General features: G+C 37.3%; 1 protein-coding gene across 5 annotated transcripts in view; it reads right to left on the bottom strand.

The window, feature by feature from the left end:
- Positions 1-26,086, bottom strand: part of BRAF (B-Raf proto-oncogene, serine/threonine kinase) — a 145,614-nt gene that overhangs the window by 61,876 nt on the left and 57,652 nt on the right. For 4 of the 5 annotated variants that reach the window (XM_059711989.1, XM_059711990.1, XM_059711988.1 and 1 more), the window contains 5 exons: positions 21,011-21,114; positions 20,139-20,241; positions 12,023-12,171; positions 10,951-11,070; positions 4,325-4,484 (listed from right to left, as the gene is read on the bottom strand). In XM_059711989.1, coding sequence (XP_059567972.1) covers positions 4,325-4,484; positions 10,951-11,070; positions 12,023-12,171; positions 20,139-20,241; positions 21,011-21,114 — 636 coding nt within the window. The remainder of the gene's footprint in view (positions 1-4,324; positions 4,485-10,950; positions 11,071-12,022; positions 12,172-20,138; positions 20,242-21,010; positions 21,115-26,086) is intronic. The other variant, XM_059711991.1, reaches the window with a different exon arrangement.

The raw sequence follows: 26,086 nt of genomic DNA on the forward strand, positions 1-26,086 counted from the left end.
CCGTGACCCTTTAACTCAGTTCCTCATGTTGTGGTGACTCCCAACCATAAAATTATTTTCGTTGCTACTTCATAACTGTAATTTTGCTACTGTTATGAATCGTAATGTAAATATCTGATATGCAGGATGTATTTGCTTTTTTTTAAAAAAAAATATTTTTTTTTATTGATTAAGATATTACATATGTGTCCTTATCCCCACGTTACCCCCTCCCCCCCTCCCCCCCGGCAGGATGTATTTTCATTGTTACAAATTGAATATAATTAAGGCATAGTGATTAATCACAAAAACAATATGTAATTATATATGTGTTTTCCAATGGTCTTAGGCGACCCCTGTGAAAGGGTGGTTCGACCCCCAAAGGAGTCGCGACCCACAGGTTGAGAACCATTGCCTTAGATTGTCAAATGAAAAAAATGACAACAGCAACACAATAGCCATCTGGTATGAATGAATCAAAATTGTACCTATATTTTTGTCAGATCAGCAAAAAAATGTATTTTTTTGGCGTGCCATAGATTTTTAGTAATTAGCTTATGAGTGTCAAGTGGTGGAAAAGATTGAAAATCGCTGGTCTAAAGAATGTTTGTTTTGAAAGTAAAGATGAAGGTTACAATTTTGAGTTTCTGAAAACAGACATAACCTAGAAATAAGATTTGTTTTCTTATTTCATTATCTGTTTATTCCCTTCTCCTACATCCTTCTTCCTTTGTATTCCAATCTAACTAGATTGAGGAAAACCTTATTGAGAAAATTAGTATTAGGAAAAGGTCACTTAAAATGAATCCAATAAAAATACAGAAAAAAATTCACAGTAAAAAGTAAGAAGAAAGGCCGAAACCGGTTTGGCTCAGTGGATAGAGCGTCGGCCTGCGGACTGAAGGGTCCTGGGTTCGATTCCGGTCAAGGGCATGTACCTGGGTTGCGGGCACATCCCCGGTGGGGGATGTGCAGGAGGTGGCTGATCGATGTTTCTCTCTCATGGATGTTTCTGACTCTCTGTCTCTCTCCCTTCCTCTCTGTAAAAAATCAATAAAATATATTTAAAAAAAAAAAAAAAGTAAGAAGAAAGTCTGATTTGGGAATTTTTCTTTAAAAATAAAATTAAAATTTATAATAAGGTTTATTTCTTTTACATTAAGTTATAATTTCAAAAATATGCTAATTCTTAGAATAAATACAGAAAGAATAAAGTTTTTATTGGTCATAATATCAAACTTATATGATAGCACAAATTGAAATTCTTAATTTCAAGTTCATCTTTTACACCAGAATAATAGTCATTTTAATAAAACTTTTAGCCTGGTCAGTGTGGGTCAGTGGTTGAGTGTTGACCTATGAACCAGGAGGTCTCAGTTAGATTCCCCATCAGGGAACATGCCCGGATTTCGGCTTCAATCACCAGTAGGGGGTGTGCAGGAGGCAGCCCATAGATGATTCTTTCATCACTGATGTTTCTATCTCTCTCTCCTCCTTTCCTCTCTGAAATCAATAAAAATATATTTAAAAATAATTTTAGGTGACTCTACCCGTCAAAGGCCTCTTTCTTTTTTAAATTTAAATTCTTTATTGTTTAAAGTATTACACAAGTCTCCTTTTTCCCCCATTGACCTCTCCCAGGCTGCTACCAGCCCCCAGCACATGCCCTCACCCTCCTACTGTCTTGTGTTCATTGGTTATGCTCATATGCATGCATACAAGTCCTTCGGTTGATCTTTTACCCCCTCCCCCCATCATCTTCTATCCTCTCACCCCACAAGGGCCTCTTTCAATCCTTTGATATTTAATATGTGTATTTTTTATTGATTTCAGAGAGAAAGAAGAGAGAAAGATAGAAACATCAGTGATGAGAGAGAATCACTGATCAGCTGCCTCCAGCACGCCCCCTACTGGGGATTGAGCCTGAACCCAGGCATGTGCCCTTGACTAGAATCGAACCTGGAACCCTTCAAGTCCACAGGCCGACGTTCTAGCCCAGTGATGGGGAACCTTTTGAGCTCGGCGTGTCAGCATTTTGAAAAACCCTAACTTAACTCTGGTGCCGTGTCACATATAGAAATTTTTTGATATTTGCAACCATAGTAAAACAAAGACTTGTATTTTTGATATTTATTTTATATATTTAAATGCCATTTAACAAAGAAAAATCAACCAAAAAAATGAGCTCGCATGTCACCTCTGACACGTGTGTCATAGGTTCGCCATCACTGCTCCAGCCACTGAGCCAAACCAGATAGGGCAATCCTTTGATATTGAAATAATTTTCATTTGAAGAGCCTATTATATTGTCATCCTTATGAATTTTGTGTTTTCTGTTATTACCTAGACTGACTTAATTCTATGTATTTGTCAATGGCTTTATATGATTTGAGTAGTTCTCTAGTCACTTTTTACAGTGTTCATAAAATCCTTAAAATCTTTTTTTGTGTGTGTGCCAGATTTGAAATAAGTTTGCGTAATGTTTTCATTGAAATGTTGGATATTAATGTAAAGGGGTTGGGACGCAGGCTGATATTAAATGGCAAGGGATGTTTGAGTGGAAACTAATATGTTTTCCTGTTAAGACAATTTTTGCTTCTCTATTCCACCTTGTAATTATGAGGACTCACATAAGGAATGCCTGTATAACGAGAACAACCTGACTTCTTTTTTTTTTTTTTTTTTAATATATTTTATTGATTTTTTACAGAGAGGAAGGGAGAGGGATAGAGAGTTAGAAACATCGATGGGAGAGAAACATCGATCAGCTGCCTCCTGCACACCTCCCACTGGGGATGTGCCCGCAACCAAGGCACATGCCCTTAACCAGAATCGAACCTGGGACCTTTCAGTCTGCAGGCCAATGCTCTATCCACTGAGCCAAACTGGTCAGGGCACAACCTGACTTCTAACACATATAACCACCTCATTAACTCCAGGACCCTGCTTACACAGTTTCAATTTCCTTTTTAAATATATATAATTACTTTCCAAAGCAAAAAAACAAAAAACAAAAACAAAAACCAAAAACACCTTGTGGATTTTGTTTCGTTATTAATTACACACAGAGATTAAGGATAATCTATCCTCTTTATTCTAAAGCACAAGTTCTGAAGAACATAATATCTAATTGCAAGATTATTCCAAGGGTCCCAGCCCAACACAGCTCAGACGGCAAGGGCACTTTTATCCTCTTCTGTGTAACTCAGTTATTGGGATGACCAATTAAACGAACCAGTCCTGTTGGACTGATCCTGTGTGCTTCATCTTTTTTCTCTTCTCTTCCTTTCTTTGTCTATATCAGGGACTGGCAAAATATAATGAACTGGCCATCTATTCTTATAAATAAAATTTCAGTGGAATACAGCCACATCCATTTGTTTATAATGCATTGTCTATGGCTGCTTTCACACTACAATGGCAGAGTTCAGTAACTGTCATTAAAAATCACATGGCCCACAGCCTAAAATATTTACTATCTGGTCCTTTAAGGAAAAGTTTGTTGACCTCCTGATCTATATTATAGGGAATTTCCTCTGTCTTATTTTCTAATTCTTTTACTGAAACAAATATTTTTTGATGATTTATTATGTATTTAGTTCTAAGATAGGTGCCAAAGGAGCTATATTAGGAATGGTTTCTGCTGTCCAGAAGTTAAGGTCTAATTGAAGAATAGACACTAATGTACATAATTAAATTACAGTGTGCAAGATAATATAGGAAAGTAAAAATGTCAAGCGTGACCAGCCAGAAGGTGGTTAAAATAACTGAAGAGGTATGGTTACAATATATGATGATGAAACCAGAGATGATGCATTTTAAACAATGAATGATTAAAACTTAATGACAAACTTTACATTAAAAAAATATACCCAAGTCAAGATGTGTATAGAAACAGAATACAATGGTATACTCAATAAAGTAAAAAAGGTAGCTTTACATGTAAAATACATAAAGCAATGATTAGTCCTTAGGGTTATTTAACACAAAGTTATAGAAATTTAGGTAAAGATTTCAAATTGATTTAATGAAAAAACCTACAACTGTATTCTTATTTTTTCTTTATCATAAAATGGCCAAGTGGATTATCTGTTAAATAAATGAAAATAGGACTGGTGGTATCTTAAGGGGGAAAGAATCAGAACAAGCCTGTAACTTGGTACCAGTTAAGCATTTAATGCCATCAGAGAAGATGGCAAGGCTTTTCTGATCTGTATTTCATAAAAGTCTATCACTTATTACTGTGATTAATGAAAGATGATACTTATTTCTGATTTATATTAGAACTGTAGCAGAAAAATAAATACACTTGAATTTTTTAGTTCTAACAATGCTGGATACTTACATCAATATTGACAGGTTCTATTGTGTTTATATGCACATTTGGAGCCGATGAGGACCGATCTCGTTGTCCAAACTGATTTCGATGATCATCATCTGCTGGTCGGAAAGGCTGTGGAATTGGAATGGATTTTGAAGGAGACGGACTGGTGAGCATTTGGGGCCTGGAAAAATCAAGTCATTTGAAGATAAGATTCAGAGCAACTTTATAGAGATAATAACATTAAAAAAATGGATAATATAAAGATTTCCTTGTTTTCATATTCTCAAATAAAATTATTAAAATAAAGCATTAATAACCCAGCAGGAATGGGTTTTAAAAGTATTAGTTTAAAAAACTGATATGCCTTCAACTATTACCTCCAGGGACTATCAATGATAACATTGATTCTTAGCCAGAAAACTCCAGGGAAACCTATAAATGGCTAGAAATGCCCTATGGTTAATCAGCTGAAGAAACTCTTGTCTCTTAAAGTTACACAAGAATGCTCTAGGTCAGGCGTGGGGAACGTCTGGCCCGTGGGGTGGGCCATATAAGGAACAAAAAATTATTTGGTCTGGCCCTGCCAAGACGTTAATTAAATGCTTGACCAAATATAGCAGGTTAATTTTTAAGCTGATAATTTTGTATGGCTCGGGAATGATGTTATAAATATCCAAATGGCCCCTGGCAGAAAAAAGGTTTCCCACCCCTGCTCTAGGTAGAGACTGAGCAAACAAAATCTGCCTTTTTTTTTTTTTTTTTACCTTTTCCATTCCTTGATAGTTGAAGTTACTAAAATGACATTTTTAAGGAAAGTATTAGGCAATTATAAGTATTTTGAGAATATGCATGTGTATTTCAGGACCTGAAAGATATACCTGTTACTCTACCCAAGAGGTGAATTAAAATCCTGAACAACAGTAAATGATCATTTCCAAACTCAAAAGCTGATCCTGATCCTTATAGTATCAGTCTCCTATGTTTTGGAATATTTACTAGTACTATGCCCAAGAACTGACACAAGAGACATGTAAGAATCATATACATTAAGCACTAAAGCAAATATTTTTAAAAATAGCTTTTTGATGAAGCCATGAAAATAGGTTACAGAGAGGTCTATATTTTGTTACTGCAGATAAAAAAAGTCTCTCTCATCACTGTCCCCAAAGTAAATCACAGAGCACACTAAAGATTTGACAGACGGTAAATAGCTGTGAAGAGTCTATGCCCCTCAGAAAGATATCCAAGGGAGCTGGGAAGTGAGAATCGCTTGAAAAATAAGATGAGCTCCATCAGGACCAATGAATGACTCAGTGCTAACAGCCTCTCTTCAGATTGGTTATCATTCTACCTCATCTTATGCAAACTCTAATTAATCATTATTATTTAATGGTTAAGACATAGCCAGAAAGACAATGTTGTGAAGATAAAAATATATTTTGTGCCATGACCGGTTTGGCTCAGTGGAGAGAGCGTCGGCCTGCGGACTGAGGGGTCCCAGGTTCGATTCTGGTCAAGGGCATGTACCTTGGTTGCGGGCACATCCCCAGTAGGGAGTGTGCGGGAGGCAGCTGATCGATGTTTCTAACTGTCTATCCCTCTCTCTTCCTCTCTGTAAAAAATCAATAAAATATATATTTTTTAAAAAAGATATTTTGTGAGGGGAGAGGTTTAAAGAAGAACAGGAAGAAAAGACATACAGTAGAAAAGAAATAAAGGTTTGAAGAAGCAAAGAAGCCAAACAGTGACAAAAACCCTTAATGACAGAGCATGTTAACAGTATCTAAATCAACCCAGTTTATAGTTTACTTCTCTGAAGCACACTATTAAGGATAGGGAAAGAAATATGCACTTTGTCTATTCATATTAACTAAATGAATCCAAGTAATAATAAAATGCTAGGTACTTTAAAAATATTGGTATTAGCCTAATGAAAATTATAGGTAAAGACTGATAAAATTGGCATTTAGGAAAATTAGCATGCTCCACTGGTCTCTTTATTCTGTTAAGAAATTTTTCGTTTGTGACAGAGCTGTCTTTACTTTTGCTTTAGGCAGCCAAATGTACATCCTATGCTAAAAGATTTTGGGAGCAGGTAAAAGAATGTAAAAATGACAATATTAGTGTTTTTTTTTTAAGTTTGGGAAAGTGCAGATTTTTATAAAGCTATTATATATAGGCTGATTTGAAATCTCAAGACAATAGCATACATTAAGTTAGGACTTGAAGACAGAAAAAGTCCGAATTAACTACAAGATAGTCTAATTAATATAACTGATTTGACGACATCATAAGTGACAGCAACTCATTCTTGAAACTTAGTGAATTAAGACAGCAATATGTAGCATATATCAAATTAGAAATATGTATGCAAAGGATATTAGTCCAGAAGTAAGAAAAACAAACCCTGGATTTAATCTGGTAAGTTTTATTATGATATCTAAAGAAAAAAATGGATATACTAGACAAAAAGGATATCTACTTATTACATAAAGCCAGGAAGAATATAATTTTCCAGCTGGTATCTAACACCACCCAGGGAATGATATGCGCTGTTCCACAAAGTCAATTTATCTAGCCTTGAAGGCAAGTGTATTATAATTTAGGAGAACACTTCAAGTTATTATATCTTGATATCATGAACATCTGAACCTTGTCCTAATTCCAACCTTAACAAAAACAATCTTTTGATTATAATTTGGTTTCACATAAATATCTTTCAAAGTAGGGTGAGCGTTGGTCCATCCAACAAAAGAAGTTTGGTCTACACAACAGGTCTATTTCTCGCTGAAATGAATTACCTGGCATTCTAAATTAGTGTTTTCTGATTCTGGTTAATGTGAACCAGTATATCCCTCTCTCTCATCATTTCTGGGAATTGATAAAATTGAATTTCCATGCTAGCAATTCTTTACTAAAACCAAGGCAATTTATACCATGTAAAGTATGTTGGCAGTCAGCAAACTGGCTTTCACCTCATGATATGTCTACCTTAATCTTGCTGCAAACCTCTTTAAAGTAGTACCAAATAAAAAATAAGTTTTTTTTTTTTTACCTTTAACACCCTTCAGTAAATTATCAGTTAGTTTAGGTCTCATTTTTAATCTTGAATATTAAAAATTCTGAGGCAAAGTGACTACCTCTGTTCAGCGATATGCAACTTTTAAAATGCTGCCTTTTCAATAATGTATACATTCCAAAGAATTTTTTAAAAGTAGAAAAGTGGGTGCCTCTAATTTCTTATCCAAACTGGGCAATGTATCACTTCTCCAATATGTCTTGGTTACATCTATTTTTGTATGTGTTTCACAACCATCATGATTGTTACCAGACTATTAACAAAATGCAAAGAAATTCTGATATAGAACAGAATTGGCATCTGCCTTTTCAGACTATCCCTATACACTTGTAACAGAAAAGCATCAAGAAAACAAAAGTTTAAACATCTTCCCCATAATTTTCTCAAGACCAGAATCTACTTCAGATTACTATGAATGAAGTACCTATGGCATAGGCAAATGGTTTCTTAATTTAAAACTAGCATTCCCATCACTGGTAAGCAAATGTCCTCATCATTACCATTAATAACTTTCAGAGAGGCCATGCTAATTTCATTATGATATTCTGTAACTCTGCTCACAGAACTGGGACCTGACATTAGAAAGGCATCACAGTCTATAGAATCTGTCAGGAGTAAATGTCACAGTTAAAGGATTAATTAAAAATCAAAATAGTAATATTTTGATTTGCTCTCCTAAAAATATACAGCTGCATACAAATGATAAAAACAGCAGGTGTAAGATGACTCCACCAAAGGGGGTAACTGTTACAACCTGTCAAAAGAACATAGTGGTTGCATCTTCTATGTTGTCCAAAATAAGTAAACACACCCACTCCTTAATACAAGTTTTTTTGCTAAAATTTCTAGCCTATTACATCTCCAGAAAGGTTGGCCTCATAAAAATTATAGGCCTATTTTGTCTGTCAACTTATTATTATTTTTTAAATATCTCTGGGTAGAATAGCATTGTGAAAAATGAGAAGAAGTAGGGTTAAAACTGACAAATATTTCTGATCTTAATTAATTATCTCTAGAATAGTCTAGAACAGAATGCTGTGTGGAGACTTCTTTTTAACTGTATGCTTCCAGATGTAGTATAATTTATACTTTCTCAAATCCCATAGGGAAAGAGTAAACAGACCTGTGTAAGAAATGCTTCAAAGCAAACCGGCATCTTCTAAACTCATCATCATCTTTTTTCCTAGTATGAAACTTGAATATGTGGATGACTATGTATACCTCTTTATCTTCCACAACTAATTAATACTATTAATTTTTTCTTTTACATATTATGAATATCCATTCCTTCTGTATGCTGCTACTACTTCAGTTCAAGTCTTCATTGCTTCTCACTGTTTTCACAACCAGCATCCTAGTTGGCCTTCTTTACAATAGACATTTCTCTATCAATCTATCTGTATATCACTGTTAAGTGATTCTTTCTTGAAAACCATTTTCATCAGGTTAGTCCTCTGCGCAAAACACTTTAGTTCTTTTTTTCCTTCTTATGTGTAGTGTAAATTCCAGACTCTCTAGTTTTACACATACTTCTTCTCCACTTAGATTAGGCTCTCTTCACTATCTCCTAAACATGCCATTGCTATTCCCTTTATTTATGCTATTTCTAACTGCCCCTTCCCTCTCGCCCCCTTCCTGCCTCCCAATCACCAGGCTTTTATTCCCCAGGCTAATTCAGACTTTTAGAATTCTTCAAGGTCCAATTTAAATCCCACTTTCTTCATTAAATTATCTTGACTACTCTCTCTCACTATCCTTTTCTCCTGTAAACATGGTAATATTTGTCCTTATCACATAGTTTTAAATACTGTGTCATAAACTATAGATTTTAATTATATATTATTTTTATTGTTTGCCACTGTCTCATATGTTAATGCTAGGATTCTAAATGGAAGTCTTGTACTTTTATATCTGATACTAGAGGCCCGGTGCACAAAAATTTGTGCACTGGGGGGGGGGGGCGGGGGGTCCCTCAGCCCGGCCTGTGCCCTCTCGCAGTCTGGGACCCCTTGGGAGATAACGACCTGCTGGCTTAGGCCTGCTCACGGTTGGCAGAGGGCAGGCCCAATCCTTAGGTGCAGCCCCTGGTTGGGCTCAGAGCAGGGCTGATTGGGGAGTTGGGGTGCCGCCCCGTCATGCACAGAGCAGGGCGGATTGGGAGGTTGTGATGCCACCCTCAGTCACACTCAGGGTAGGGCCGATTGGGGGGTTGGGGCACCGCCCCCTGTCACACTCAAGGCAGAGTCGATGGGGAGGTTGTGGCGCCACCCCCTGTCACGCACAGAGCAGGGCCCATCAGGAGGTTGGGGAGCTCCCCCCTGTCACTCACAGAGTAGGGCCGATAGGGGAGTTGGCACACCACCCCCTGTCACACACAGAGCAGGGCGGATCAGGGGGTTGGGGCGCCGCCCTCTATCACCCACAGAGCAGGGCCGATCAGGGGGTTGGGGCGCTGCCACTGTCACACTCAGGGCAGGGCCGATGGGGAGGTTATGGCTCTACCCCATCACACACAGAGCAGGGCCCGTGGGGGGGGGGGGGCGGGGGGTTGGGGCCCCGCCCCGTTACACACAGAGCAGGGCCAATCAGGGGGTTGGGGCACCGCACCCTGTCACACACAGAGCCGCAGGGCAATCAGGGGGTTTGGGCGCTGCCCCCTGTCACACTGATCCCGGTGCCAGGAGGCCTCTCAGCTCCGCTGATCCCAGTGCTGGGAGGCATATTACCCTTTTACTATATAGAATAGGGGCCTGGTGCACGGGTGGGGGCCGGCTGGTTTGCCCTGAAGGGTGTCCTGGATCAGGGTGGGGGTCCCCACTGGGGTGCCTGGCCAGCCTGGATGAGGGGATGATGGCTGTTTGCAGCTGGTCACACACCCTTCAGGGTGGGGGTCCCCACTGGGGTGCCTGGCCAGTCTGGGTGAGGGGCTGAGGGCTGTTTTCAGGCTGGGACTGAAGCTCCCAACTGCTCCTTTTTTTCTTTTTTTTATTTTTTATTCTGGGCCAGCTTTAGCTCTGAGGCTCCAGCTCTTAGGCCTCCGCTGCTGAAAGTAGGTATCTGGTTTGTTTCGGTTCGAAACAATGTATAACTCCAGCTCTGAGATCCCAGCTCCCTGAAAGCTGGTTTCTGGGGTTTTGTTTAGCCTATATTTGTTACAATGTTTGAAACTGCAGGCTCAGAGGCCTGCAGTGGCCGGCGGGGAACGTTGGAGTCCTCCGTCACTGAAGCAAGCAAGCCTCATGTTAGTTTCAAGCTGCCTGGCTCCCGGCCGCCATCTTGGCTGACTGTTAATTTGCATATTGCCCTGATTAGCCAATGGGAAGGGTAGCGGTCGTACGCCAATTACCATGTTTCTCTTTTATTAGTGTAGATTACCCAATAAAGTGATGAGCACAAGGCAGGGACTCTAAATCCCATGTATCTATACCAAATGCATATTAAAAACCTAACTGGTGTAATAAAATAAGTTTATTACAATCCAGATGTTGAAAAAGTTTATAGTAAACCAAAGACCCAAAAGAAACCAGCTCAAATAGCAAGCCACTGAACAGCAGCAGTCAAATCATACCCAAAAGAATCGGAGGAGTATGTGGAAGGGGATGATCCAGATGTAAGGGTAGTCTCTGCAAAGGAGGCCTCCTCCTGTGGTATTGGGTGGTGTTCAAAAAACTTGGAGACAAACAGCAAACTGTGAGGCAAAAACAAAAACAAAACAAAACAAACCTAACTTGTGCAAAACCCAGAAGCTTCATACATCAGAATACATTATAGAGTTAACAGAAATATCGGAGAGCAAATTCCATTTTTAGAAATGGTTGTTAAATTAAATTAGTTGTGCTTTTGGCTTATTTTTAAAAATTAAATTGCATTTTCAAAGGCAAGCTCAGAATCTAAAACTAATTGTTCTATATAGCAAATTTCTACATATCAGAAGGGAAAAGTCATGCTTTATGTTAAGGAATTAGAAGAAAATGTAACTATTGCAAAGTCAGATTACATCATTATAATATACTTTAAAATACAGAGTTGAATTCTATTTGCTCAAGTGATCATGAAAAGTAGTAACACCTTAACAGCAGCAGCAACTACAACACACAAAAAGATTTTCAAAAGAGACTTAGTCTAATTTGTTAGAGAAACTCTAGTAAATAAAAATTTTAGAAAAAGATACACTAGGTACAAAGATTTTACATCTCACTTTTAAATAAATTGGGGGTGCAGGTGGGGTTAAAGGGGGTAGAGATATAGAGATAGGAAGAAAGAGAGAGAAACAGAATTTACAAAATAGCTGACAGAATCAGATTCTTTGATCTGTGGTCCAAAAATATAATGGTTAACTTAATTGAAACAACAACTGCTCTCCTCCCCAAAACTATCTATAAGTGATTTCTATGGGTGAGGGATCTTTATTAATTGAAAGAGAATATAAAACATAAATGAAATGTGTAGCTGAACCAGAAATACAATTTTGGAGTAAAATACAGGCTATACTACATACTACTCTCCAGATACACTTAAAAAAAATTCCCTGTAACAACTCTACTGGACAAAAAATTCCCACAGACTCTAAGACATACTAGTTTCACATTCAGAAAAGTTAAATGCAAAATGGTAGATAGAAATCTTTTTTGATTACTTACTCAAGTTGGTCATAATTAACACACATCAGTGGAACCTCTGTACTACAACGCTGGTGAAATTTATAACCACATGTTTGACAGCGGAAACCCTGGAAAAGCAGCTTTCGACAAAAGTCACAAAATGCTAAGGTGAAAAAAGTTTTCCGTACCTGCAAAGTAAAACATCATAGAGGATTTCAAAACTTGCAAGAATCTTTTTAGGAATCAACTTATTTACTCTCTTGTTTAAAATAGTAAACCTTTTACATATTTATAGTATGAGAACTGCCTTACACACTAATATACTCAAATGAAAACCAGTGGCTTCAACATAGTAAATAGACTAATATGTATTATCTCCCACCCAATATCCAATTTAAAAAATCAGAAGTCTTGATGGGAAATGAATAAAAAATTCAAAACTAATTTCAATCTTGACTACATAAAAATAAAAGTAGAGATTAGATAAGAAGAGGGAATAGAACTTAAAGATAAGGGTACAATTTAATTGTACAAAGAAAGAAGTTACAAGATGCTCACCAGTGTTACTATTTAAAACCACAAAGGTATCCAACAGAGGACCCACAACGCCCCCCCCCCCAAAAAAAAAAACGCAATGGGAGGAGGGAAAATGTAAAAACATTTATAATTATAAAAGACAAAGCTATTTGTAATTTTATGAAAATCAAAACAACCCTGCCTAAACTTACTAACTAGGTTAAGAAACAGGAAAATCACCTAAAAGACAGTAAGAACAACTTAACAAGTCATCATTTTGTTAGAGGATTAGAACACCTAAATGCATTTGTGAACACTCCTCTGTGAAACTTAAAAGACAACATGTAAAAACTCCACTCAGAGGCAAATGCTCTCCAACAACGATTTTCAACCTTTTTCATCTCATGGCACACATAAACTAATTACGAAAATTTTGCGGCACAAAATATACATTTTTGCCATTTTGACAAAAAATGGGTATAATTCTGATTAATTCACACTGGATTGCTATTGTTGTGTTGGCTGTTGTCATTCTTTTTATTTGATAATCTAAGGGAAAATAGGTCAGTGCCTCTGACTAAACAGTCAGGTATTGCATGTTTCAAAAGTTTTTGCAGCCCACGGGTGTGCCTCTTGTGGCACACCAACACCAGCACACCTCCTATGGCGCCTTTGAATGAAAACAGATCATCTACCATACCTGGGTCACATAAACAGAACTATGCTAGGGAGGCTCTCTCTTTTTTGGTTGTTTTAGGGATGCTCTACCTTGATAACTACCAAAGCTAGAAACTGTTTGAAAAGTATTAATTTGTGTAATAATAAGCAGAAAACATAAGAAGGTGAAACAAATACCAAAATGTTAACAATGTCTATTTCAAAGTGGTGAGAGCATGGGTGACTTCGATTTTGTCCTGTTTTTTCTGCTGCATATTCTCAATTCATCTTAGTTTTTCAGACAGTTTTAATCAAAAACTAAAGTAAAAAATATATTTTGCACTATGAACCAGGGCACATCTGTATTCATATAACAATACTTACCCTAACTACATACATATACATTAGAATTTTCTAATCTATTACATGTAAATGCTTTCCACAAATCATTAAATTGAACATAATACCCACAGTTAACCAAACTCTTCTCAATAAACATATTTAACAGAATTAAAAGTTATTTTAGAGAACCAAGATGGCGGCATAGGTTAACGCCGGAGTTTGCTGCTTTGAACAACTACTTCAAAAGTAAAACTAAAAGACGGAAGGGACATCACCCAGAACCACAGGAACGCTGGCTGAGTGGAAGTCCTACAACTAGGAGGAAAGAGAAACGCATATGGACACTCAGAGGAGGCCCAGTGCTGAAGTCAAATTCTGAGGTGCGGAGTGCGCGGAGCAGGCTGGCGGCGGAGGGCGCGGTTGTTGTTTTCAATCGGGAGGGAGTCGCAGACTCTGAGCTCCAGATCCGGGCGAGTCTTTAGGGACCCAGACTCAAACGGGAGAAACGGGACTGTCTGGCTTCGGTCAGAGCGAGTGCAGCTTTCTCTCCGAGCTTTGCAGCGGGTGCTGGGACTCAGAGAGGCAGAGCCCCTGGGGACAGGACTGAGAGCCGCCATAACTGCTCTCTCCGGCCCACCCTGTTGATCCTGTTCGACCCCGCCCTACCCAAGCCCTGCACAGAGGCATTTGCCAGATAGCCTCAGGCAAAGGCTAAATTAGCACCTCCCTAGAGGACAGAAGTTCTCTCACTGCTGACACAGCTGATTCTCATAGCCACTTGGCCTGGAGGTCAAACCCTCCCTGGGATTAGCTACAACAATCAAGGTTTAACTATAAGACTGCGAACAAAGACCACTAGGGGGTGCACCAAGGAAGCATAACAAAATGCGGAGACAAACAAACAGGACAAAATTGTCAAAGGAAGATATAGAGTTCAGAACCACACTTTTAAGGCCTCTCAAGAACTGTTTAGAAGCCGCCGATAAACTTAATGAGATCTACAAGAAAACTAATGAGACCCTCGATGTTATATTGGGAAACCAACTAGAAATTAAGCATACACGGACTGAAATAATGAATATTATACAGACTCCCGACAGCAGACCAGAGGAGTGCAAGAATCAAGTCAATGATTTGAAATGCGAGGAAGCAAAAAACATCCAACCAGAAAAGCAAAATGAAAAAAGAATCCAAAAATGCGAGGATAGTGTAAGGAGCCTCTGGGACAGCTTCAAGCGTACCAACATCAGAATTACAGGGGTGCCAGAAGATGAGAGAGAGCAAGATATTGAAAACCTATTTGAAGAAATAATGACAGAAAACTTCCCCCACCTGGTGAAAGAAATGGACTTACAGGTCCAAGAAGCGCGGAGAACCCCAAACAAAAGGAATCCAAAGAGGACCACACCAAGACACATCATAATTAAAATGCCAAGAGCAAAAGACAAAGAGAGAATCTTAAAAGCAGCAACAGAAAGAAACCGAGTTACCTACAAGGGAATACCCATACGACTGTCAGCTGATTTCTCAACAGAAACTTTGCAGGCCAGAAGGGAATGGCAAGAAATATTCAAAGTGATGAATACCAAGAACCTACAACCAAGATTACTTTATCCAGCAAAGCTATCATTCAGAATTGAAGGTCAGATAAAGAGCTTCACAGATAAGGAAAAGCTAAAGGAGTTCATCACCACCAAACCAGGATTATATGAAATGCTGAAAGGTATCCTTTAAGAAGAGGAAGAGGAAGAAAAAGGTAAAGATACAAATTATGAACAACAATTATGCATCTATCAACAAGTGAATCTAAGAATCAAGTGAATAAATAATCTGATGAACAGAATGAACTGGTGATTATAATAGAATCAGGGACATAGAAAGGGAATGGACTGACTATTCTTGGGGGGGAAAGGGGTGTGGGAGATGTGGGAAGAGACTGGACAAAAATCGTGCACCTATGGATGAGGACAGTGGGTGGGGAGTGAGGGCGGAGGGTGGGGCGGGAACTGTGAGGAGGGGAGTTATGGGGGGGAAAAAAGAGGAACAAATGTAATAATCTGAACAATAAAGATTTAATTAAAAAAAAAGTTATTTTAAAATGTTTCATCAAACAATGGCATCTTAAAAAAGAAAAGGCATCTTGGCATATCATCCATTCTGGCTTGTGAGAACATTTAGGTAGTTTTATAAATGACTTTTGTTTTCTTCATCTTCTTTTCTATTATCACTTTCTAGGGGATTTGAAAGGCAACTGCTTGTTTTTAGCTTTGTTCCTTTTCCATTTGTTTCTGGATATACAAGAAATTAGAAGATCTTTAACATTTATGTGACCATTATTTGCCAAAGTCAAGAGAATCTTTTATGCTGCTAGCATAATTTCAGGAGATAGAGCACAGAAAAATACAAAACTTTCCCATAGGAATAAGCATTTTATAGTCATCTCATCTTTGCTAACCATTCAGACCTTCACTCTCCTGACAGTCTGTATCATGAAAGCCTAATTTCTCTTCCTGCATTAATTTACTCAATTATAACCTTTCTTACTATCACTGACTTATACTTGAAAATTATGTGTAACTGGTTGTGTGTATATGTAAAGGAGGAGAGAGAGAGAGAGAGAGAGAGAGAGAGAGAGAGAGAGAGAGAGAGAAAGAGAGAGAGAGAGAGACACACACAAGAGGGGAGAAGGGGGAAGCAGAGAGAAGAGAAAAATATCTGAGAGGAGAAAACATGGGTATGCACTTTAGTATAAATTGCAAGTGATATATTCAGGATGGAGCAAAAGTAGGCTTATAGTTGTGAGTACACAAAAAGTTGTATTATTTTCCATATGAAAAATTATAAACCTACTTTTGCCCACCCTGTACCTGTATTTTTAAGTATATGTTTGTCAATAAAGGTGAACACAGAAAGGTGTTTCTTTTCTTTTGGGTCACAATTTAGGCTTATTCTGAATTTGAGCATATTAAGACATGGATGGTAAATTAATGGGAGGCATAGACCAGGCAATCTGCATGCATTAATTTGTAAGGTGTGGGGCTGTCTGAAGGAAAAATGGGAAGGGCTAGACAAATGACATCTGTTTCAAATCTTGTTTCCCTACTTTCCCTGCCATCCTTCACTCCACCAGTTCTTAAGGATTCTAGGGATATAGGCAAATACTGAAGGAACTGCTTTTATAACAGACGCTATGAAACCATAAGGTGGCAGCAGCATCCCTTGAATAGCCAGCAAAATCCAACAGAGATGCAAAGAGAGTACATACAGGCTTTTACTTTGCCTCTATTTGGAACTCGGGAGGCAACCAATCGATGTGTCTCTCTCACATCAATGTTTCTCTCTGTGTGTCTCTCCCTTTCCCTTCCACTCAGGGGAGTAGTATGATTATATATGAGTTTAGAATAATTGCTAAAACCCGTATCTAATTATTCTAAAACACATATCTAGTCACATTTCTCCCCTGCTTACAATCATTAAATTTCCAATTACTTTACAGAAAAGTCCAAGTCTTTAACATGGCTTACAAGGACTCTCATGAACTTGACTGCTTACTCTAGCCATAACTCTTATTATTTTTAACATCCCCCTCCTCTAACTTTGTAACATCCATTCTGAACAGTATTATTGTTGTTGTTGTTGTTATTATTATTGTTGTTGTTAATCCTCACCTGAGGATATTTTTCCATTGATTTTTTGAGAAAATGGAAGGGAGAGGGAGAGACACACAGAGAGAAACATTGATGTGAGTGAGACACATTGATTGGTTGCCTACCGCATGCACCCTGACCAGGGCTGGAGATCGAGCCTGCAACCAAGGTATGTGTCCTTGACCGGAATTGAACCTTGGAGCCTTCAGTCCATGGACCAATGCTCTAGCCACTGAGTCAAACTGGTTAAGGCTAAACATTTTTTTAAAACTGAAAAGGTAACATGTTTTCTTGCTTACTTTTCCCTTCACTCTTCTCTGCTATTCCCTCATCCATTAGACCTTAGTTTAGATCATCTTCATTTGGGAAACCTTCTGACCCCTCAAAGGCAGGTTAGGAGTCTCCACTCTGCATATCTATAGCACTTTACACATACAGTTATTACAAATGTTTATAAAATTTTTTATTAAATCAACTGTCTCTCTACTCAAAGGCCGGGATACTTTTTTCCTTATTCATTGTTATATTAGACACAGTGTTGGTAACTGGGAGGTTTTCAATAAACATTTACTGGAAGGTCTCCAATAGTGCTGAAAGATTTCCATACTCTGGAACTAACCTGCAGTTTGCTTTCATTACATTCCCATATCAAGGACCTTCCTGAGGCACTATATTAGTACAATTTTCTGATTAGCAACTTAGGTCTTCTTTTATCTCCCCATATCTGATTCCTAGCTAAGCATAATAATTAAGAAAAAGAATAGTAATCACTATGAAATGTAAGCTCAATTGTTTTTTTATTCCTAAAATCTTACCACTCAAAATTCTACACTGAGTTAAAATTCAATAGTAACCGCCAAAACCGGTTTGGCTCAGTGGATAGAGCGTTGGCCTGCGGACTGAAGGGTCCCGGGTTCGATTCCGGTCAAGGGCATGTACCTGGGTTGCGGGCACATCCCCAGTAGGAGATGTGCAGGAGGCGGCTGATCGATGTTTCTCTCTCATCGATGTTTCTAACTCTCTATCTCTCTCCCTTCCTCTCTGTAAAAAATCAATAAAATATATTAAAAAAAAAAAAAATAGTAATGAACTTCCTAGTTCATCATTATAAAACTATTTGCATAGTAAATCTGATTGATGTTAAGTGTATTTTACACTTGTTCAGAAGATGCCTTGATTATTGAAATACTTGATTTCATTATTCACCACTAATAGAGCCCTGAATACACAAACCCCCATGGAAATCATCTCATCAATTGTCTGCTTTAAGAGCCCAGCTGTACTAATCACCAAGGCACATGGAAAAACACTTGATGCCGAAATGGTAGCAATAACTATCCATCTAGAAAAAAATAAACTATGGTTAAAATTTCAGATATATAGATAAGAAATGTACTCCTGTCTTGCAGATCACTCTAATCCTGGCTTTTGCCTACCCTTTTAGAGGACAGGTTCTCAAGCTCTGGGAACTGTGTCCTCATCTATAAGGTAGAGAGGTTTCACTTTTCAGGCTTTATGCTGGTGACACTTAGCTTAGACTAGGTTCTAGCAAGTGCAAACACCAAAGGGAGAAGTCATCAAAGAGAGTTTTAATGTCTTCTTTCAGTCCTCAAGGAGAGCTGTGCCACTTCCATTAACTTATACTTTAGAAAAATTTTATGCAAGTATGTCAAGATGTATGCAGAAAGATTCTGTTTAGGCCTGTACATAATAGATTTTTTTAAAAAAATATATTTTATTGATTTTTTACAGAGAGGAAGGGAGAGAGATAGAGAGTTAGAAACATCGATGAGAGAGAAACATCAATCAGCTGCCTCCAGCACATCTCCTACTGGGGATGTGCCCGCAACCCAGGTACATGCCCTTGACCGGAATCGAACCTGGGACCTTTCAGTCCGCAGGCCGACGCTTTATCCACTGAGCCAAACCGGTTTCGGCACATAATAGATTTTTAAAACAACATCTAAATGTCTATTATTAGAGGGATGGTTAATTATACAGAATTTATACTATTCTTACAGATTATGCAATCATTATAAAAATAAAACTAGGTATATTGCCCTAACCGGTTTGGCTCAGTGGATAGAGCATTGGCTTGCGAACTGAAAGGTCCCAGGTTCGATTCCAGTCAAGGGCATGTACCTTGGTTGCGGGCACATCCCCAGTAGAGGGTGTGCAGGAGGCAGCTGATCGATGTTTCTAATTCTCTATATCTCTCTCTTCCTCTCTGTAAAAAATCAATACATTAAAAAAAAAAAAAAGATTGCTTAAAAAAAAACTAGGTATACTGACATAAAAAGATGTCTATGAAGCAAAGAACAAGACTCCATTTTTAGTTTAAGAAAAGGAAAGAAATGGGAAATAATGAAGATAAAAGAGGGGAAAAGAGAAAATGAAAGAAGAAAAACCATAGGGTCATAGATATAAGCATATATGTTTATAAATATACATAGAAAGAATTTGGAAGACAATACAAAGGTTGATTAATACTAGTTTACCTCTAGTCTGGTATTTTCACTTTTTTACTTGCTATACATTTTGTGCCTTTTAAATTTTCTTTTAATAATGAGCATGTATTGCTTTTTTTAAATTCAAAAGAAAGTATAATGACTCAAGTAAAACTCTTTAGTTTAAATTCAAGTTTTTTAAAGAACTGATTTTTAACTGAGGTAAACTATCAATCCCCAAATTATTCATTCATATTTCTTATTTCCTAAATAAAAATTCATTCACAGAACATAAACATTTAAAAATATATATTTATTTGATTTCAGAGAGGAAGGGAGAGGTAGAAACATCAATGATGAGAGAGAATCACTGATTGGCTGCCTCCTGCACGTCCTCTACTGGGGATTGAGCCCGCAACACGTGCCCTTGGCCTGATCGAACCCGGGACCCTTCAGTTCACAGGCCAACGCTCTATCCACTGAGACAAACCAGTTAGGGCAACATAAACATTTCTGACATTTCAAAAAAAATGTAAAGGTACATACAAAGTTGTGTGTTGTAAGTGGAACATTTTCCAATACTTCGACATGCAATTCCTCTCCAGTAAGCCAGGAAATATCAGTGTCCCATCCAATTGGTTTCTTCTCTCTGAAAAATGTAGACATAAGCCTTCCTTGGTAATCATACCTAAAAACCTTCATATACCTCATGCTGAAGATACGGAAATTGGTTAGTGAGTGGCCAATAATGGTGAGGGAGCTTTGGCTCCCTGGTCTTCCATTGTTAGAAATTTAAATGGCAATAAATTAATTTTTAAGTTTACACCAAATAAATGTATCACTCTTGGACAAACAGCAAGGTAAAGAGATGTACTCTTTTCTTAAAGTCAGTTCCACAACAGCAGAAAATTACTGTTCCTGGCATTAAAAAAATAAAATAAAATAATCACAGGTATAGATATATCTATGCAAAGAAAAAGAGTACTTAAGGGACAACATGCCCCCAAAAGGATAATTTTAAAAACAGGATTCAAAATTAGGAAGGTGTGTGTATCTTGGCATAACTTTAGATGTTTTGAAAAAAAGTTCAATATAAAATGTTAATTTGATAAGCCTTTTGTGAAACTACAAGTTTGTATTAAAAATAGGGGAATGGAGCCAAGTCCACTATTCAAATGAGTCACATTCTAAATGGTTAAAAAAATTTACTAATCACATATTTCAAATAAAGCCATTTAATCAGAGTAACACACTATTGTCACACACAAACTTATCTAATGTTAATGCATCAAAAGGCCCACAAGATTTCTTTAGGCTAAATTTAATAATAATTTAATACTGTTTTCTAAAGTTGATTTTCAATTCCCCTGATTTAGGTAAAGATCACAACAAAATTTCACATCACATACAAACCATACCCATCCTGAATTCTGTAAACAGCACAGCACTCTGGGATTAGACCTCTCATCATCAACGCTTTCTTTAGACTGTCCCGGACTGTAACTCCACACCTTGCAGGTACCTACAGTATCATAATTGCATGATATGAGGTAAAGGAAATAAATTATGTTTTTCACATTAAAAAAAAAAAAACTTACCTATATCAGATACAACATAATTTCTACAGCTTACTATTAAAGGGAAACTATGACAAATATGTATTATTATTCGCCAACTTACAATGAATTTTAGTTCATTAAAATTATAAAATATTTTAAACATATGAGAATAGAAAATATAACAGATCACTATGTACCCACTACTGAGTAACTATAATGTCAACATTTAAAGCAAAATCAATTTTGATCCAACACTGTTTAAAACTAAAAACTGCAATCCTTCAATCACACTGATGGACCTTAAGAGATATATTACTGATCCTAAACACAGGAGAGAAAAAAATACTTGTCTTATGTGTATAACTGATATTTGTCGTTTAGTTGACTAGCACTCCTGTTTCCCCAGGGAACCTGCCCTTCCCTAAAAATTCCAGGAGAGGCTCTCAATCAAGGGTCACTACTTTTCTAGCTAAACATGACATAAGCTGGCTAATCAGTGTCCTGTATCCCTGGCAATAGCAATTGATCCAAAAATAGATATATGACCCCAATACAATCAGAGTTCCTCCCTAACTGATAAATGGAACTGGCTGAAGAGAAGTTCCTCTTTTTACTATAGTTATAGTGTGCCAAGCAGATAGAAATCTGGAGCCCCAGCGGCCATCTTTCCCACTGCATTGAGGAAATCTGGACACAGAATGAAGCTAACCTGGGGAGAAGTAGAAAAGGCACTGGGACCCCTGGAAAGAGATAGAAGAGTTTATATACTTGAGATCATCCCTATTTTGGCTTTTCTTCTTCAAGCCCCCTTCCCCATTGAATCTGAATAATTTGCAACTGAAAGAGAACAGACAAACACAATGTGGACTACAGTGGTGCAGTGGAAGTTCAGGTTTTAATAGTGAGGGTGGTGAGGTGGAGGAGAGTGGAGGTACAGGGGATGTGTTAGTTAATAACAATAAAATTAAAGGTTCCATTTTTTAAAATCATGTAATTCTTAGCAAACCAAAAGTTTCTAAAGAATCTTCATGCTACAGGGGCAAAATGGAGTAAGAGTATATATAAGACAGCTGAATTTAAATAGTATATCAAAGGGAGAACAATCCAGAAAGCCAAATTAGGACCTACAATCAGAAAAAAGTAGGATCCCAAATTTGGAACAATATAACCATTAAAACTACCCAGCAAGGAAATAGTTTCTCACTGGAAGTATGCATGAGATTGGATTGGAACAGTTGATCCTCTTTATTCATGCATTCTGCACTTGTGATTTGTCTACCTGCTAAAATTTGTAACCCCCAAATCAATACTTGTAATGCTTTTGCGAACATGTGTAGAGCAATGAGCTGAACATGTACCTTCCCAGCTGAGACTGGAAAAGGTGACACTGTGCCTTCTTGTTCTAGCTCTCATACAGTAAACGGTAAACAAGTGTCCTATGCCAGCGGGCTTTTATGCTAATGGTGCCAGCAGACTGTGGGGGAAAAAACAACCACAAACCACCTCAGGGTCACTATTCAGAGGCCATCTTTGGCTCATTTATATAACAGCAACCCTGTATTTGCCCTGACTAAATGGGTCAGTATTCACTAATTCAGTGCTTGCAGCAATTTTACAGAACATAAATATTGTGAATTAGCCATACCTTCTAGAAATAATGAACTGAAGGGAAAAGCTCACTTTCCCCCTCTACTACTCATATTCTGCCTACTCTAATGCAAATACTTCTTGATTGGCAACCCTAATTTAGTTTTAAAAGAAGGTATTCTTAATTTTTGTGTGTGTCAGACTTCTGAGAATCTGAGGAAAGACGCCAATGCTCTCTCTGACATAAAATTTCAGGGAGGGGGATTCATGGAACCTGAAGCCCATGTAGGGATTGCTGAGGAGCCCACTGAACTCAGATTTAGACACCCCCCGCCCCCAAATATTATCTTACATTTCATTAGTCTGCTGACAATTGTTCCACTATTTTTAAATCAAAATTAAAATTCTGTATGGCATATAAAGCATTCAATGAACTGGGACTATCTACCCCTCAGGTCCTTTGGTAATTTCCCTCATACACTTCTGTATTGCCATTTTCAAACACAGTTATGCTCCCTTATGTTTCTCTTGCACAGGTTGATTTCAAGGTGTATGTATATTTCATCAGCAGGCAAAAAATTGGTTTTCCACTTTACCACCAAAACAAAGTTATCAATCACTCCTTTATTCCATTTCTGTAGGCTGATTTTTTTGTACTCCTTGCTCCTTCATGATAGCACCTGTTCAATAGACCAACAGACCAGTGGAAAAGTCCAAAACAGATTCTAACACATAAAGGAAATTAGAGTAAAATAAAGGTAGCATCTGAAATAAGGTAAAGATTAACTTTTTAATAATTAATGTTGGGACAACTGGATTGAATCTAGGGGAAAAAAAGGTTCATCCATACCTCATACTGTATACTAGGGTAAACTACAAATGGAACAAAGATTTAAATGACGAAAGCAGGAAGGGGCAATCATAAAAGAACTGAAAGAAAGCAAAGCAAACTCCTTTACAACCTCAAGTGACGAAGGCCTTTATAATTATGATGCAAAACCTGAAAACTATATTAGAAAAAATAGTAAATTCAACTACACAAAACTAAGAGCCTTTATGTTACATATGTTTTTCCACAATTAAACCCCTGTTTTGCATGTTTTCTCTTGGATAAATAGTAGAATGGCTGAATCATATGCTACATGCATGTTTAAAAGTGGATCCTCAGCAATCCATACATGGGCTTCAGATTCCATGAACCCTCCTCCCCGAAATTTTATGTCAGAGTGAGCAACTGAGTCTTTCATCAGATTTGGATTTGTCTTGGAAAAATATCTGCAACTCATGTAACAGGCATATGTTGTAGAGAGAGAGAGAGAGAGCTCCTGAAAAATTGAGATCAAGGGCAAAGGACATGAAAGACAGTTCATAGAAACAGAAATATAAACAGCCTTCAAACATATGAAAAGATGGTGTTCAACCTCACTGAGAAAAGCACTCAAACTTGTCAGGATAGTTTTCACTTATCATGTTGGCAAAAATCCAAAAGATCGATAACATATTCCATTGATGAGGTGATCTTAAACAGGCATCTCATACATTGTTGGTAGCAGTGTAAAATTAAGCTAGACCTATGAAGCAAAATTTGAAAGTATAGTTCAGAATTACAAATGTAAATTTCTTTGATCCAGGCAAACCTACTTTTGGTACAGTATAGTACACCACTATACTTGTAAACTATAGTTGTGTGTATCAGTAGCGCATGTCTTTCTATGAATAGACCACAATTTGTTTCACCATTCAACTGTTGATGGACATTTGGATTATGCCCAATTTTAGACTATTACAAATAAAGCAACTAAGGACATTTTTGTACAAATCTTTGTATTGGCATATGTTTTCTTTTCTCTTGGGTAAATATAAGTAAATGGCTGGATCAGAAGCTACATGCATGTTTAACTTTTTACAAAATTGCAAAACAGTTTTTTTTAATTATGAAAAAATATATGTAACATAAAACCATCTTAACCGCTTTTAAACATACAGTTAGATGTGTTAAGTACATTCACATTATTGTGCAACCAATCTCGTGAATGCTCTTCATTCTGCAAAACTGAAATTCTATGCCCATTAAACAACTCCCCATCTCTCCTTTCCCCAGCCCCTGGTAACCATAATTCTATTTTCTGTCTCTATGAATTTGACTACTCTAGGTACTTCATATAAGTGGAATTATATAGTATTTGTCTATTTGTGATTGGTCCATTTTACTTAGCGTATTATTTTGAAAGTTCATTAATGCTATAGAATACATCAGAATTTCCTAATACATTTTAAGGCTGAATAGTATATTGCATTGTATGTATACACATTTTGTTTATCCATTCATCTGTTGATGGACAATTGGGTTGATTCCACATTTTGGTTACTGTGAACAATGCTGCTGTGAATATGGGTGTACAAATAATCTCTTCGAAACTACAACTGAATTTGTTTGGGTATATATCCAGAAATAGAATTTCTGGATCATATGGTAATTCTATTTTTAGCTTTTTGAGGAACCTCCATACTGTTTTTCATAGTGGTCACCATTTTACATCCCCATGAACAATGCACAAGGATTCCAATTTCTCTACATTATTGCCAACACGCGTTTTTATTTTTTGATGATAGCAATTCTAATGAGTATAAAGTGGTATCTCATTGTGGCTTTGGTTTGCATTTTCTAATGATTAGTGATGTTGAGCATATTTTCATGTTTGTTGGCTATTTGTGTAGCTTTTTTGAAAAAAATGTCTATTCAAGTCCTTTGCCCATTTTTAAAATGGGGTTGTTTGGGTGTTTTTTGTTTTTGAGTTGTAGGAGTTTCTCAAAATATATTCTTAATATTAACCCCTTGTCAAGATATATGATTAGAAAATATTTCCCCCTATTCTGTATTGACTTTCCATTCTATTGACTGTATTCTCTGATGGACATAGGTTTTAAATTTTGATGTAGCCCAATTTCTCTATTTTTATGTTGTCTGTGACTTTGCTGTCATATCAAGAAACTGCCAAATTCAATGTCATTATGTTTTTCCCTCAATGTTTTCTTTTAAAAGTACTAGTTTTAGCTGTTACATTTTTGATCCATTTGAAATAGCTTTGTATATTGTATAAGTTAAGGTTCCAACTTCACTCTTTTGCATGTGTATACCCAGTTTTCCCAGCACCATTTGTGGAACTGTCCTTTTCCCCACTAGGTGGTGTTGGTACCCTCATAAAAGATCCTTTGACCATATATGTGATAATTTATATCAGGGCTCCCTATTCTATTTCATTTGGCTATATGTCTCTCTGTCTATGCCACTATCACAATGATATGATTACTGTATCTTTGTAGAAGTTTTGAAGTCAGGAAGTGTGA

This window comes from Myotis daubentonii, chromosome 10 (assembly GCF_963259705.1).
Source record: "Myotis daubentonii chromosome 10, mMyoDau2.1, whole genome shotgun sequence".
In the NCBI taxonomy this organism is placed as follows: domain Eukaryota; kingdom Metazoa; phylum Chordata; class Mammalia; order Chiroptera; family Vespertilionidae; genus Myotis; species Myotis daubentonii.